The following is a 14,946-nucleotide window of genomic DNA, read 5'->3' as shown; positions in this document are numbered from 1 at the left end:
TTCTGACCCCAATAGCTGTCTCCCAGCACAGCAGCTCCAGAGCACCCCACACCACTCCCACTAGCAGCAGTAGCTCCAGTCCCCAGGTCATACACGGCCATTTCCAAGATGGAACCTGAAGAATGTGGCCCCCACCTGTCACGAACCCTTATTTTCACACAGAGCTGTAGCACAGCCAGGAAAACCGCCGTGCTCCGCCCCCACTCGCCCACCCTCCGCAGACCTCCCCAACATGGCGGCGGGGAAGGGCCCGCCTGCCCTCAGCAGCGCTGTCGCAATAGCGCCTCGCGTTTGCTGCGCTTTACGGTAAGGCCGCAAAGCGCGGAAGAGGCGGCCATCTGAGGCGGTTGCCGGAGGAGTGGAGGCTGCCATGGACCGGAGGAAGAAGCCGCTGGACGTGGCAGCTTCCTCGGTGAGTGAGTAAACCTGGCCGCGACCGGGAAGAAGCAAAAGAAATCTCTCCACCTCCGCGGGAGGACCTGTTGTTGAGCTTATAAGTTTGTGAGGGCGGCCAGGTGTGCACTGTTACCGCGGGCGGGCCCGGCCAGGGCCTGGGGGCGAGCCGCTTCCAGGGAAACAGCACACCGGGGGCCTGTCTCCTGCCCTCGCCTCAACCCCAACCCGCTGAAATGCGCGCTCATTAAAGCAAATGCTGATTTAAAGGGTTACGTTGTAACGCGTCTTGGCTTCGTGAGGTGTTCGGGGAGGCTGTTAGCCCCTCGCCTCCCTGAGCACGCGCTGCGCTCACAGTCTGAGTGCGCCAGTGCTGAAATTGTCCCCGTCCCTCATGTAATGGTAAAATTAGGGCATGGGAGGGAAATGAGAGTTCATTTCCTGATTTTTTCTAAGCACCGGGAGGTCCGTGTCTTGGCAAATTAACGCCGACGCAGAGGGATGGCGAGGTGCTGTTCCTCCCTACTCTCCGGTAGTCTGCTAACGAGGGACTGCTGCTGAATACGTCATTTTTCCTAATAAACAATGTAAACTGTGGGTTGTTGTATATGGAACAATTAACATTGAATTTTTGGATGGTCACTTCTAAGCATTTGTGGGGACAAAAAGGTTAATTTGCAACACTGCGTCATTGTTACAGGGACCTGAAAAGCAAATGCTTTAGTGTTTGGGACAAATATTAGTACCAAAGTCTTCCACTGCTCTGATTAATGTACATCTGTGACATCTGTCTTCAGTAGGACTTGCAGGAAAAGTGGCACAATATCCTCTTCCAGACTAGTTATTTTAAGTGTGATTTCAAGACAATACCCCTGCTGGTGATGTCCTAATAAAAGATGAGATGGGCATTGGTCGCTGATGGCAATGCTACTTACGTATTTATAAAAAAAAAAAAAAAAGAAAGAAAATCTAAAACTATATAAAACAATATAGAAAATAGTGGGAAAGTATAGATATTTTATGAAAGCAAACTTTTATCAATTCTTTTCTAACCATTAGATAATGAATAAAATCACATCTCAGAAGGTTCCTTTTCAAATTCAGCAGTGGTATTTCATTAGTCCTTATTCCCATTATATATCAAAGGATCAAGGATATCTGTTGTTTTTTTTTTAAATCCCTAATCATAATTTGCGTGCTGTGTTTTTTGTATATTGTTTGCTGTAAACTTAAGAGTGATCTTTGTGGCTCAAAGTTCCACATAAAGATGCAATTAAATGCACATATATCTGTAAATACCAGATCGTTTTACTAGAAATCAGTTATTACTTTATTACAGTAACTGATGTATATGCATGTGATATGCCTTGGTTGTTTATTTGTTTATTTTGCTGTTGATGTAGTTGGTAGATCTCAAAGCAGAACTCTTCCGAAAGCAAGAAGAATTCAAGAAAGAAAAGCTATTGAAAGATGCTGGCATCTTTGCAAAGCCCAAAACTTCTAATAAGGTGAAAATATTTTTCCATTGTTGTTTTTGTCATTCTTTCTCCTTAAAGTAAGGAAGTTCATATTCAAATCTAAATAAATAAATACTCAGAGCTATGTTACTAATCAAGTGTAAAATCTACATGATGAGGATGTTCTTTAAATTTCATTTCCAGGTGAGATTATTGTACGCAGCAGAAGATTTCTCTCATGCTTATGCCTATCTAAATCACCACTTAATCTTCATTCCCCAGGGAGCCACAGCTTTTGGAACTATAGGAAAAGATGTTTCTTTTTTTTCACTGAGATTTTGTATACTTCTCTGAAAGATGGAGGATGGGACAGTCTTCTTGATAAATGCTCTGCTATCTGTTCCTCTGTATCGTGGTGTATAATAATAACGATTCTCTCACAGTTTACTGCACATTGTTTTCTATTTGTTCTGTAGCTTTCTAGGAGTAGAATATAGTATTGCTGCCATATTTGAAAAACACGCAGCATTTGCAGTGCTACACTGTAAACAGGCAAACTGATTGTATTTTGTATCTAAAATGAAGGTAATAGAGAATAGAAATAATTCATAGCTTTGTTATTACTTTAGTAATCAGCAGGATTGTTTTTATTATTTTTTTAACCTTAACATCTTTGCCAGAATAGATTTTGTCTGATTCCCGAGTGCTTTTCTGGCTTCTCAGCCTGTCCTTAACTATTATATCATACTGCAATCTGTGTAATTTTAGGACATACCTGCTGCATCCTACAGCACAGTAGTCTCAAGTCAAAGCATGTTTGTGTTTTCATGATCTTTCATGATCGATTTGCAGTGTTTGTATTATAGAGTTGAATTTTTTTTAATCATTATCATTTCAATATTTTTATTTATTTATTTGTTGTTATAAAATTGTACTCCACAGAAACCAAGCATCTGGAACAAACAAAACACAGGAGTTGCAAATCGAGCTGAGAAAGATGTAGAGCAGAAGACAGAAGAGGAGCATATATTAGATAAATCAAGGTAACTCTTGGGCTCTGTAAGAAAGGCATGCTTTGTAGAATTTGTTTTTCAGTGTTTAGGAAAGCACATAAAGCAAGTTATGCACGTTTTGGACAAGCAGTTCTCATTAGATCAACCAGTAAGACCAGTATCAATTCGATGCTATTTACTGGTAATGTACAAACTGCATCCCAGCAGTCTCATGCTCTAGGGATATCTGCCCTCACGTTATCATAGCTGTCTAACTGTGTCAGGGTCCTGATTTTTGAAAGTCATCTGTAGAATTAAAAGCCAGGGCAGCAATACATTAGAATTGTATAGCAAAGTGTTTCTTGGACTTGACAGAAAATGACTCACTCTTTGCCAAGATTTACCTCATCTTCTAAATGGGTTAGTTGTGCAATAAGGTAAATGTTGAAAATGCAATTTATAAGCCATTTGTTGTTTTTCTGTAAGCAGTTCTTTGCTCTTCAAAATTGTTTTCTACAATTCCAGAAATTAGCTAAGGTTTATCTTCAGTTTCTAAATTAAGTGTAAGCCCCTTCTCCCCTCCTCTTCCCCTTCTCCCCTTTTTCTTTTCCTTCTCCTGTAAAACAGTATTTCAGTGTCTCATACCTGCAAATAATGGTCTAGCTTCTTCCAGTATTTATCTGACAGACTGTAGTAGTTAGGCAGAGGTGGAATACTTGTTATATTGTGTTCCTGCCTACTTGACAAATTACACTTAAGTTTAATTCTGTAACTTCACTAAAATTATTTTCAGTATAAACTCTGGAACCACATATCTATGTATCTTCAGAAATGTCAGTTAAGGTTCAAAACAAAACCCAGGCATAAACATTTCAAGCATTTGCGGTACTTTCCTGTTCCATTTATCTAAGATTAAATTGGTCATTTTGAACTGCATTTGGAATTGGTGGGATTGCAATGTTGGTTTGGTTTTTTCTCTTTTTCAGGAAGAAACTAGAAGAGAAAGCAAAGCTGTATGAGAAAATGACAAAAGGCGACTTTCCAGGTGAACAAAACTAGTCTAAATGAGTATTTTTTATATATATATAAAAAAAATTGTTTGTAAAGTTCAACCTAAAAGTTGGTATTTCTGACTATTTGGTGATTTACAGCAGCTACACTATGAATTCACTGCTTGTTGTCTTACATGGTAGATTTTTTTTTTTTTTCAGTTATTATACCAAGTGATTGACACAGGTTATTCTGTTTTGAAAGAGAGAAAAATACAGGTGCTAGAGAAAATAAAATTACTTTTTGAAGGACAGCCTGTCCTAGTAAAGCACTATTGCCTTGTTTCACTCATTCATTTAGTGGGCAGAATATACTCTGTTTTTTAATACAGAATCTTAGAAAAACAAAATTAATTTATTCTCTGTTATGCAGTCTTTGGATTGCATTGCTGGTGTTCTGTCCTGCGTTCTAACTCTCGGACCTTTATGAAGAGAAGATGAGTGGGAGGGGAGTCTGGCTGGTCCATATGTGAATACCTGTTCCTTTCTTTTCTGACACATTTAATCCCTTGCAAGAAGTAATTATTAAAATAGAATCCAAATCTCCTTGCGATTACTTTCTAATGTTTTCTTTACTAGTGTCCATCTTTGTCTACATGACTCCACCACTTTTCTCTATTTTTCTAAAAAGTACTCTAGTGACTGCTTAACTACTGCCAACACACCAAATGTTAAGCATCAAAAAAGTATTTGGACTGTTACATAACAAACACTATACTTCTGAAATAATGAGCAGAGAATGTTTTCGTGCAAAGACTGCAACCTTTTATGTATTGTACGCAAACTACTAATTGCTTTAAAATACCCTAAATGTTCTATTCAGAAATAGAGGTTATTGCTGTGGAGCCAATTTATAGCTCCAAGTTTGTTTGGCACTGAATGAGATTTAAGTATTCCCCAATAGTGTGGTCAAGGGCATTGCCGGCAGCTGAAAAGCTGATTGTGGCTATTTTGTATTGATTTTGTGCTCAGTCCTGTTCTTTTCATGGCTGTTCTCTAAGAATCAATTTTCTGCCTTAGATGAAGAAACTGAGGATTTGTACCTAGTGGATTTCACTCAGAAGATCATAGACAAACAGCATGAAGTACAGGAACTGTATCGGAGTGAAGCTGCTGGAAAGACTTTAGAAAAAGAGACAGATGATGAGGAAACTCAACCTGAAATGGAAATACCACCACCTGAGGACCCAGATGAAGAATGGTTGGTACTGCTGTTTGGGCTAAGCTGTCCTGTGTTTCTTGACAATTGCATGAGAAAATTATTTTATTCTCCAAAGTATGTAGAGTGGCACCTTTTTTTTTTCTTTCTTTTTTTTTTTTTTGGTAAATACACATTAAGAAGAGGTGGTAACATTCTTTGATTCATGTCTCATCAAAAGACAGTCCTTCGTGTTACTTTCCTTTCCATGTAGGTAACACTGCAATAGAATCTACATCCAGGATTATGAGAAATAGCAATCAGGGAAATGTACTATAAGTGAGACATTGTAATATCCTCTCTTATTTTCTTGCATAGTTTATGGGAGTTCTGATCACAATATTGATACAATGTTATGAACTGATGAATTGAAATGTACTTTAGCAAAACTTGGGGGTTTTATTGTATCCACCTTCCCTTCTCTAATTGTGTGTGACTTGCAAAATGAGTAGTCATTTTCAGTGTATGACCTCCTCTTAAAGGAGAGCAACGTCTGATTGGAAAAAGAACACGATTTTCCAGCATTTCTTCCACTGTTTAACTGCAGCACAGCAAGTGGTCTGTGACAATTTTCTGTGACATTCCAAGTAACCACAAGCTTTTCAACCAAGACATTAGGAATAATTACAAAACCAGCCTGACTAAACGTTTTCCTTGCCCATTTGTCTAAAATGCTTATGGAACAGATATTTTTCTTCTGGTAATCAGTTTAAAACAGCAGTAACCAATAGGAAACAGAGCACCCCCATTTTCCAGTTTATTAGGACAAGGTAGATTTGCAATGTAATCTTTCAGAATAAATTGGGAGAATGAATCCAGCAGAGTACCAGAACACTGCTAGGTTGGAAAGGCAGACATACCCATTACCAGCATCTTACTGAAATTCAAGATGAAACTATCGATGAGCAATGGGCTCAAACTGCTTTGCACTCTCATCAGCGTAAAGTGTCAGAAATTTAAACTGATACATTTTACTGTTCACATGATGATTTTCTATCATTGCCTTCATCTCACATCAATGGCATGTATTATTATTAACATATTGTCCATCTCGGTGAGGCCATATCCTAATGAAGATATTTGGATGCTAGCATAATTAATGCTAATTATTCTGCAGTGATATTTAGTTACATCTAGTTACATATTTACTATAGGGAATGCAGCCTTTTTTTTTCCCCCCTACTGATGTTACATTATAATAAAAACCAAAGGGCATGGATTATATACTACGCTGTAGATATCCTTAGAAATTATGTAAAAGACTTAACTTACTAAAAGCACAGATCTTTTAAAAGTTTGGGGTTTTGGGAACTAGATTGCCAGTCATACTTTTTCAAACGTAATATTCTTTAGAATGGGATAATTGAGGCAGCTTGATGCTGAAGAACTTTCTAGCATTACAGGACAATAAGTATAGCTCTTAACAGCTTTTTCGACAACTGTAAATTAAGTGTTTGGTACTATAAAAAGTTTAATGAGAAGCACAGTATGTGCTTCAAAGGAACATTTTGCTTGCGTTTTAGTCAGCCTTTGTTATGCCAGTTGAATGAATGCTATCAGCCTATTCTAAATGAGCTTTAGACTGATAATTGAAGTATGTTGTAGCAATTTCATATCTGCAAGAAGTCAATGCCACATCATTATTTTCACCATGGGAAGCAAGTACTAGGTTCAGTTTTATTTTGGTGTGAAAAATACATGACATTGTAACTTTTGAACATTTTTTTACACCATTTTATTGCCAAAGCAAACAGCTGGCTCAAAGTGTCTGTCAATGTCTGTGATAAAACTGTCATATGCCCTGTTCAGAATGTATCCTCTTAACCTGTTAATTGAAAGGTAGAAGAAACTGTCGCACACGGAGAGACTGAGAGGTGATGAATACTCTTTGGAAATTATCACTGCTTCTGTCTTCTGGTTAAGAGTTCTCTAAGTCTGCAAACAGAAGTTCTACATCAAATTTCCTTTGCTTTCATTGCAGGGTTGATTATGTTGATTTCTTGGGCCGATCTAGACGCTGTATGAAGAAGGATTTGCCAAGTCTACTTAAAATGGATCAGGAACTTCAAGGGAAAAGGTGTGGTTTCTCTAATGGACGTGTATGTTCCTTGCAGTATTTAACATACGTTTTTTTAATGAGAAGGAAGAGAGGCTGTTCTTTGTTATCCTATTCTCAATCCAGAATCGTTGATGCTACTTCTTTCTCTTTACACCAACTTCTGCTGGTTACTACATTGTGCCTTAAAAAATAGACAGAGTAGCTACGGAGCAAATGTACACGACTGTGATTTAATTATAAATTCATATAGTATTCCAGGGCTTCTATTTTACTTCACCCTGGCAGTTCACCATTTGACATATGTGGCTGGTGTATTGGTTTTAAATTGCAACAGAATGGAGGCCATGGATATCAAAAGCCAAAATGAAATTATTAATAAACTACTGAGGCACTCTCTTTGATGTAAATGCTGACCAAACCTAAAACCTCAGTTACAGAGCACAGCTTGCAGAGAAGGGTTCTAATAAATTGATTTAGCAATCTCTCAGATATTTGATGCATCTTTTAAAACTGTGGTCATTGTATGGAGATTGTATTTTATTATACCTTCCAGAAAATGCCAGAGAAGTGATTCCTGCTTCTGTTTAACCTGGAAACTGATTATAGTCTTTCAGCAATTCCAAATTCATCATACAAGTTCAGCATTCAAAGTGAATTTGTTAGATCTTCATTTGTATGTTTTTGCTCTTCTGTAAAACAGCTGTTTAACAGCTCTTTTGTTAAAATTATTATGGCAGCACTGAGAATTGTTTTCAGGAAATAGTCTAAGGGCAGCACAACTGAGCCTTTACTGTTGTTAAAGTGAAAATTGTTTTACACTAACAACTCATTAGCGTGTTCTCTATATTTTAAACATAAGATGGCGAATATGAGTGCTTTGAAACTGTAGTCTCTGCATTGATATGGATGACAGTTGGTCAGCAAAACCGGCTTTAGCTAGACAATGAAAAAAAAAAAGATCCTGCTGCTTCTCTTGGGAAAACAAAAATATTTCCCCTATTGGGTATTAATATTTGGTGTGGACTTCTAGGGTAAATTAATAGCTAGCTTTTTGTTATTTCAAAATATCTTTCATTTTCTTATGTTAAATTTGAAATGTTTTGGTATGTGGTTGCCTCAACAGATGTTAATAAAAGTGATGAAATCACAGAATAGGAGATGATATAATAATAATTTCATAAAGCCTGTCAGAAATTATATGATTTTGTTTGTCTTTTAATAGCTTGTTGTGCTAGTACCTTGTTTCAGAGATAGTTTTGTGTTTCTGTCTTCACTATATACCATAGTCATCAATGCCGCCTCACTAAATGGTGCCTACAGTGATCTATGTTTTGTAAAAACTGCAACAGTGCATCAGACCCAGTCACACTTTCACCGTTTGTTACAGTAAAACTGGTAAATTCTGCTCTGTAATGCCTAACTTTTTTTTTCTTTTCTTTTTTTTTTTTTTTAATTAGACAAGGCCCTGATGGGAATACTCTGTTATCTGAAGACATGAGGAGAGAACTTCAGAGGCAGCAGTGGGAAAAAGAAGAAGAAGAAGCCCTCAGAAAACCCATGGGACCCATACATTATGAGGACATTCGAGAAAACGGTAGACTTCCATACTTTATATCACCAAAGAGATTAGTTTTAGAGAGAGCAAGGGAAAGTCACTTCTTGTGCCTGTACAGCAAAGTGTAGGTATGTGTTAAGCCACATGTGTAATAGCTATTAAAATTACTGATACATAAATCTAGATTTATTTTTCTTCAAATTGTATTTTTCTCAAATGTTTTTTTTTTTTCAAAATCTCATTCCATCCTCCTGTTTTCTCCTTCAGGAAGCTTCACTTCACACCTCATCTAAAACAAGCCCTTTTTAGCCATCTAAAACTAACGTGGTGTATGTTGTTGGGTGCCTGAAAGCAGGGTGTATGGTGCTTGTAGTTACTGTCAATTATAAATGGAGTGTAACTTAAATTTATTGATTTTCTTCTTATTTTCAGAGGCTAGACAGCTTGGTGTTGGTTACTTTGCCTTTTCTCGTGATAAAGAACTTAGGAATAAACAACGGGCAACACTGGATATGTTAAGAGAGCAGGTATGAGTTCAAGAGCAAATTGGGGTATGAAGGCATCCTAGTTTCAGGGGTCACTGTCTTTGATTTGTGGTATAAGTCTTCTACTATGTGATGCCTACAGCTGACTCAAAAAAAAAAAATTTGGCCTCTTTTTCCCTGTTGAAACATGGTACTTGATGAGGATTACTTTTAGTTGTTTAGTGAAGGAAGATATGTAGTTGATTATAATGACAAAGGAAAATTAATTCATGTTTTTCTTTGCTGTTAAGACACTTGATCAGAGAACTAAACGAGAACAGCTGAAAGAAAAAAGGAAGGCAGCTCTAGATGCAAGACTGTCTAAACTTCGAGCACGGAAGATTAAGAAGTTAAGGGAAGCTGGATTAGAGGAAGAGGCAGAAAAATTGGAGAATGGAGGTATGATCTGCTGCCTTTTTAGGTAAAATACTCAATATTTCATCTTGTACTTGATCGATGGATAAGCATACTTTAATTGATTGAGGTTTGGACATTCAATACATTAGTATATTATGTATTCTATATATACAATTAGTATAACTGTTAAGATAGTGAGAGTGTATATAATTGTGTGTAGATAGCAAATCATGCCAGAAATAGCTTAATAATGCAGGTAGAAGTGCACTATGTAGATCATAGGCTTTTTTTGATTTGCATCTGACAGGAATTATGTGGGTTAATTATGCAGGTTGAGATCAGAGCTGCTGAAATTTTACTGGCTTTCCTCCTATAAAGTTCATATAGATTTTATCCCATTATTAACAAAAACTACTACGTCTTTCTGTAACATAGAATTGAAAGCTGTTGCTGATGAACCAGAAGCTCCGAGAGTTACGGCAGCAAGTAGAAAGGTAGAGGTTGTCATCCAGGAGAGAAGAGATACAAAGCCTGGTGTGCCTTACGTCCGAGAATGGGATAAAGGCAAAGGTAAGGAAATGCAGATTCAGAAACATAGTTTGGAAGCAGTGTGCACACTAATTTCATGTCTATTTTGTGACAAAGTATGGTAAGACCGATAAGCAATTAAATACTTTCTCCCTTAGTATTGATGACTGTCTAGTGTCCAGTGCAGTGATTGACAAGGCATGCCTGAGTGCCAGTAGCTGCTATAATGTCCCCATAATCTTTTCTTCTATGTGAGTTATTCTATTTCTGGATGATCTAGAGAGGTTGACAGAATGACAAATTTCATAGTTAATAAGATTTACTGTCTTTCAATGTGATCTTTTCTTGATGTATTTCTGTAGTTTGTGCTACATGATGGCAGGATGTATTACACTGAAACAGGTACAGGACTATACTAAAAAGTGATGCAAGCAGAGACCACTTCAATGCCAGTGTCCCATCTTGAAGCATATTCCTTGACGTTGTGACAAGTGATGGCTGTCTTCCAGATCCTTCCCAAAGCCATTAACTCATTTTGCACCAGTTATCTAAGCTCATGCACGTTCTTTTAGTCTGATGCCTGACTTCTCTGTAAAGGCAAACAAGGAATAGGCAAAGCACATAAATATCCACCTTCCTTAGTACTCCTGTAAGAGCAGCATTCCTATTCTGTCCAATACTGATATTTCCAGGGTTTTTTTTTTTACTTTTCACAGTCTCTCTTTGCATTCAGTTAATGAACATTGTTGTGAGGGGAATCTTTGTGGTTCCATTAAAAATCAAAACTTTCAGGTTCTATCTGTTAAATCTTTAACATGCTGGACACTGTTTTTTGTACCTCTGAGGAAACCTGGTATCCGACTGACATTCAAGCAGCCCTGTACTACACAACAAATATTACACTCAGAAAGTAGAAGACAGCTTACTCTGAAATGTGAAGTAAAATAACTCTGGTTCACTGAACATAAATGTAACCCAAGCGTCTAAATTAGTATAAGAAGGGATAAGCAAAATTCTTCACTCTCTTAGATGCTCTCCTCCTTACTATTTCACAGTCTTTTTATATTTTTACCAAAGCAAAGGAAAAAGTCCTGCTCTGATTGAGGCTCTATTTTGCTACATCAGACAAATGTGTAGCCCTTATGTATCAAAATTTTCTACTTAATTTCTTACGGAAGTCTTGATAGAAATGAATACTGAAAAGAATTTTACTTGTTTTAGAAAGTATGTTTGGGGAACATCTTCGTAGTAGGTTTTGAGGATAGCTTTTCAAGTGTGGTGATCTTGAGCTGTCATTCCATTGCAGTACTTCAGAATTATTTTGAATCAGAAATCAGAAGCTGTCATAGTAACTAGAATACCACTTCTGTTGAAAAAAAGAAGTTACTGGTTTTCGTCTGTGTCCACTAGAGATAATATCATCACCTCCATCTTTTAATAACTACTCTCTTAATGCATTGATTGGTTTGTATTTTGATTCACCCTTAACTAATTAGTCATTTTTCATAACTAATGACCACATTGTTAAAGGGTCTTGAAGTGACTAGGATGAGTTGCATAGAGGATGGTGGTTATCTTTCATGCTCGATGCTTTCATTCCTGCTCTGTAAAAAAAAAAAAAAAAAAAAAAAAAAAAAAAGTGGACTGTCAGCTTAGCCAGCAATCTAGTACTAGATGGAAAAATAACTTCAAATGGCTTTTCACAGCTGCATCTTTTCTGTTTGCTAATTTGTTTTCCCTCCTTTCTGACTGATCTTCAGATCCTGAAATCTATATTCAATTTACCATTTTCCCTGTTTCTAACAGAATTGATGTTTGGACAATGGTCAAAGAAACAGGAAGAACTCAGAGATGAGCGAGATCCAGAATTTGCGCCACCTTCTGATTACTTTATGGGACAAAAGAAAGATGATAATTACATTAGTCAGAATTTGAACAGTCCTGAAACATCTTCTGAAAAACTGGAAACGGAGACAGCACAAAAGCAACAGATGCCATCAACACAGGCCAATGGCAGCAGCACTGAATGTGTGCCACCATCAGTGCAGGCTTACAACAGCAATGTTCAAGATCAGTCAGCATTGAGAGAGTCCTGTGGCGGTGACACTCAAGGTGTGCCATCTTCAGCGGAGGATGACAGCAGTGATGATGAGGATATGCTGCCATCAGCACAGGCTTATGGCTATGGTGCTCAAGTTGTGCCGCCATCAATGCAGGCTTACGGCTATGGCGCTCAAGATGTGCTGTCATCAGTCCCAGCTTATGGCTATAGCGCTCATGATATGCCATTTCCAATGCAGGCTTACGGCTATGGAGCTCAAGGTGTGCTGCCACAAATGCATGCTTATGGTTACGGCACTCATGATATGCCATTTTCAATGCAGGCTTATGGCTATGGCACCCAGGATGTGCCGCCAGGAGTGCAGGCCTGTGGCTGCAGCACCCAGGATGTGCCGCCAGGAGTGCAGGCCTGTGGCTGCAGCACCCAGGATGTGCCGCCAGGAGTGCAGGCCTGTGGCTGCAGCACCCAGGATGTGCCACCAGGAGTGCAGGCCTGTGGCTGCGGCGCCCAAGATATGCCACCAGGAGTGCAGGCCTGTGGCTGCAGTGCCCAAGATGTGGCGCCTTCAGTGCAAACTGACAGCAGTGATGCTCAAAATCAGGAACCACTTTACCAAAGTTTAGATGATATGCTGTCTTATTACAGACAAGTGACTTGAACTGAGCAAAAAGATAAGCCAGAATTGTGATTTAAAGAACTGAAATAGAATTATCTTCTTGGCAAGAATATTATTTTCTCACATCTGGGAAAAATAAGATTCTGTAAGTAGATCAAAATAAATCTCCTGGAGACCTAAGCTATTTTATATCACAGCTGTACTTTTGCCCTGTTGGTGGTTGTTTTTTTCCCTCTTTATTAAAATTATGTGATTGGGTGTTTTTTTTTTTTTAAGTACTTATTTAGTTAAGTACATATTTTGTTTTAACTCTTTGCCAGTTAGACCTGAACTTTGGGGTATACTAATGGCTTTCTTTGGAAAGATGAACTCTTCCTTTACTCTGTCACTCCCCATCTAGTTTCTGGTTTGGAGGTACCACGAGATCAGTGATATCTATAGAAACAATATTGAAATGGCAGGCCCTCTGCTGCTAAATATAGAAGGGGTTTAGGAAATTTGTTACCTACTTAATCTTCTGTCTTTAGGAAGTGCAGAATATTATCTAGTGAACAGTGGTGCTTTATATGATTGTAATGGCTTCTGCATTCCTGAGGTCTGTATATAACTCATAATTCTGTGAAGCATATTACAGTGGAGAGAGGCATCGCAGAAATCAATAAATAATGATGATTAGATTAAGAATAAACACTGCACTAAAGGAGAAGTCTTGATACCTGAAATTACTGTCTTACTGGTTTAGCAAATGCTCTCATAATTCTCCAAGTGCATTTTTCTTGCATCATCTGTTATATTTATGGCTTTATTTTATTTAATACTTTTTTCCAAAAACTGTGACATTGGAGTCATATATAAAAGCAGACCAACCTCTATCAAACAAGTTTTTATTTCAGAATAATCTTAGTAAACAAGAATAATGCTTATTTACTATGTGGAGTATTTTTATTTTTGACAGTAATTTAGATAACCACCCTTGTATTTTTAAAGCTCGTACAAGGGTAAGACCTAGAAAAGCAGGTTAGAATGGGCAATTTCATAGATTGTCTAAAGTTAAATGACAATGATAATGTCAAAATAGCAAACATTTGAACAAAATAGTGAACTAGTCAAAGAGACAGAGAGAATGTGCTGCACTTGTGCACTTCAGTGGGATCCCAGGCTGCTTTGCAAAGCCTGGTGAAGAGCAATGTGTTCAAGGTGACTGAGCAAACTTAGCAGCGTGCAGAACACATTCACTGTCTCCAAACCCTGTTTTAACCTCAGCTAGTAAACATAGTTTCATCTCTCCTCTTACCTATATCGCTGGCTTTTGCACTGGAATATGCAGAGCAGAAATAACACCTCACAGGAGGAATAGCACCAGTGGTACCATTTTAAAGCCACAAAACACCCCAGTCTTTTATTCTTGCCAAATGGTTAAAAGACTGGAACTTTATGATAACTTTGGGTTTCTGTTTCTCTGAACAGACCTAGAACTTGAGAACGGTATGGCACTATTAATGGCCACATCCACCTGAAATGCACAGAAAGCTTAGCAGCAGCTCATTGTTTTTTTGCTGCTGCTGACACTGACCTGAACTGTTGTGCATGGCATTAGGGTGTATATTTCTTCCTTTCCTTGAATCTCTTCAGTATGAATAAAGAACCTGAAAATAAATAACGATCATATACTAATGACTAAAAGGAAGAGGAATATGTTACAAACCCATCAAGTTTAACCAAATGTGACAGCATCAACACAGGGTTTTCTTTCCTCATAAATTTGGTGCAATCTCAGGTTAGTCATATCCATGAGATGGCAGTCTAGTCTTACTGATTTTCTATAAGAAATTCTGCTAGTATATTATCTGCTATTATCTGCTGTTTATTTCATAGTAACATTGAGGTAGTCTCTGATGACCCTGATCTGAGTAGAATTTTTTTCAAATGCTGTCTCCCTTCATTTAATTTTGAGTTTAAACCAGTTACATTATGTTTTAGCAGCCTTCTTCCACAAAGATAAGAAATGGTCAAAAACAGAAATTTCAAATTTGACTAGTTAGGAAAACAGTCTTTTTGCAGTGCCACCAGTTGTTGAACTTGTACATAGAAACTGATGTTAAATATGGTAATGTTTTGTAAAGAATTGTTTGGTTGCCCACAGAGTAAGCAAGGCA

At 37.8% G+C, this 14,946-nt stretch overlaps 1 protein-coding gene across 1 annotated transcript; it reads left to right on the top strand.

The window, feature by feature from the left end:
- The first annotated feature begins 361 nt into the window (after nt 1-361).
- Nucleotides 362-12,984, top strand: CCDC174 (coiled-coil domain containing 174). The gene is made up of 11 exons (XM_082487753.1): nt 362-412; nt 1,797-1,901; nt 2,793-2,893; nt 3,829-3,887; nt 4,912-5,092; nt 7,071-7,166; nt 8,606-8,742; nt 9,136-9,230; nt 9,479-9,626; nt 10,020-10,154; nt 11,919-12,984. Exons 1-11 carry the CDS (start codon nt 371-373, stop codon nt 12,830-12,832), a joined length of 2,013 nt encoding a protein of 670 aa, XP_082343879.1. The 5' UTR covers nt 362-370; the 3' UTR covers nt 12,833-12,984.
- Nucleotides 12,985-14,946: the final 1,962 nt, after the last annotated feature.

Source organism: Vanellus vanellus, assembly GCF_965231255.1.
Source record: "Vanellus vanellus genome assembly, chromosome: 9".
Lineage (NCBI taxonomy): Eukaryota > Metazoa > Chordata > Aves > Charadriiformes > Charadriidae > Vanellus > Vanellus vanellus.
This window is presented reverse-complemented; position numbering and strand designations above follow the sequence as displayed.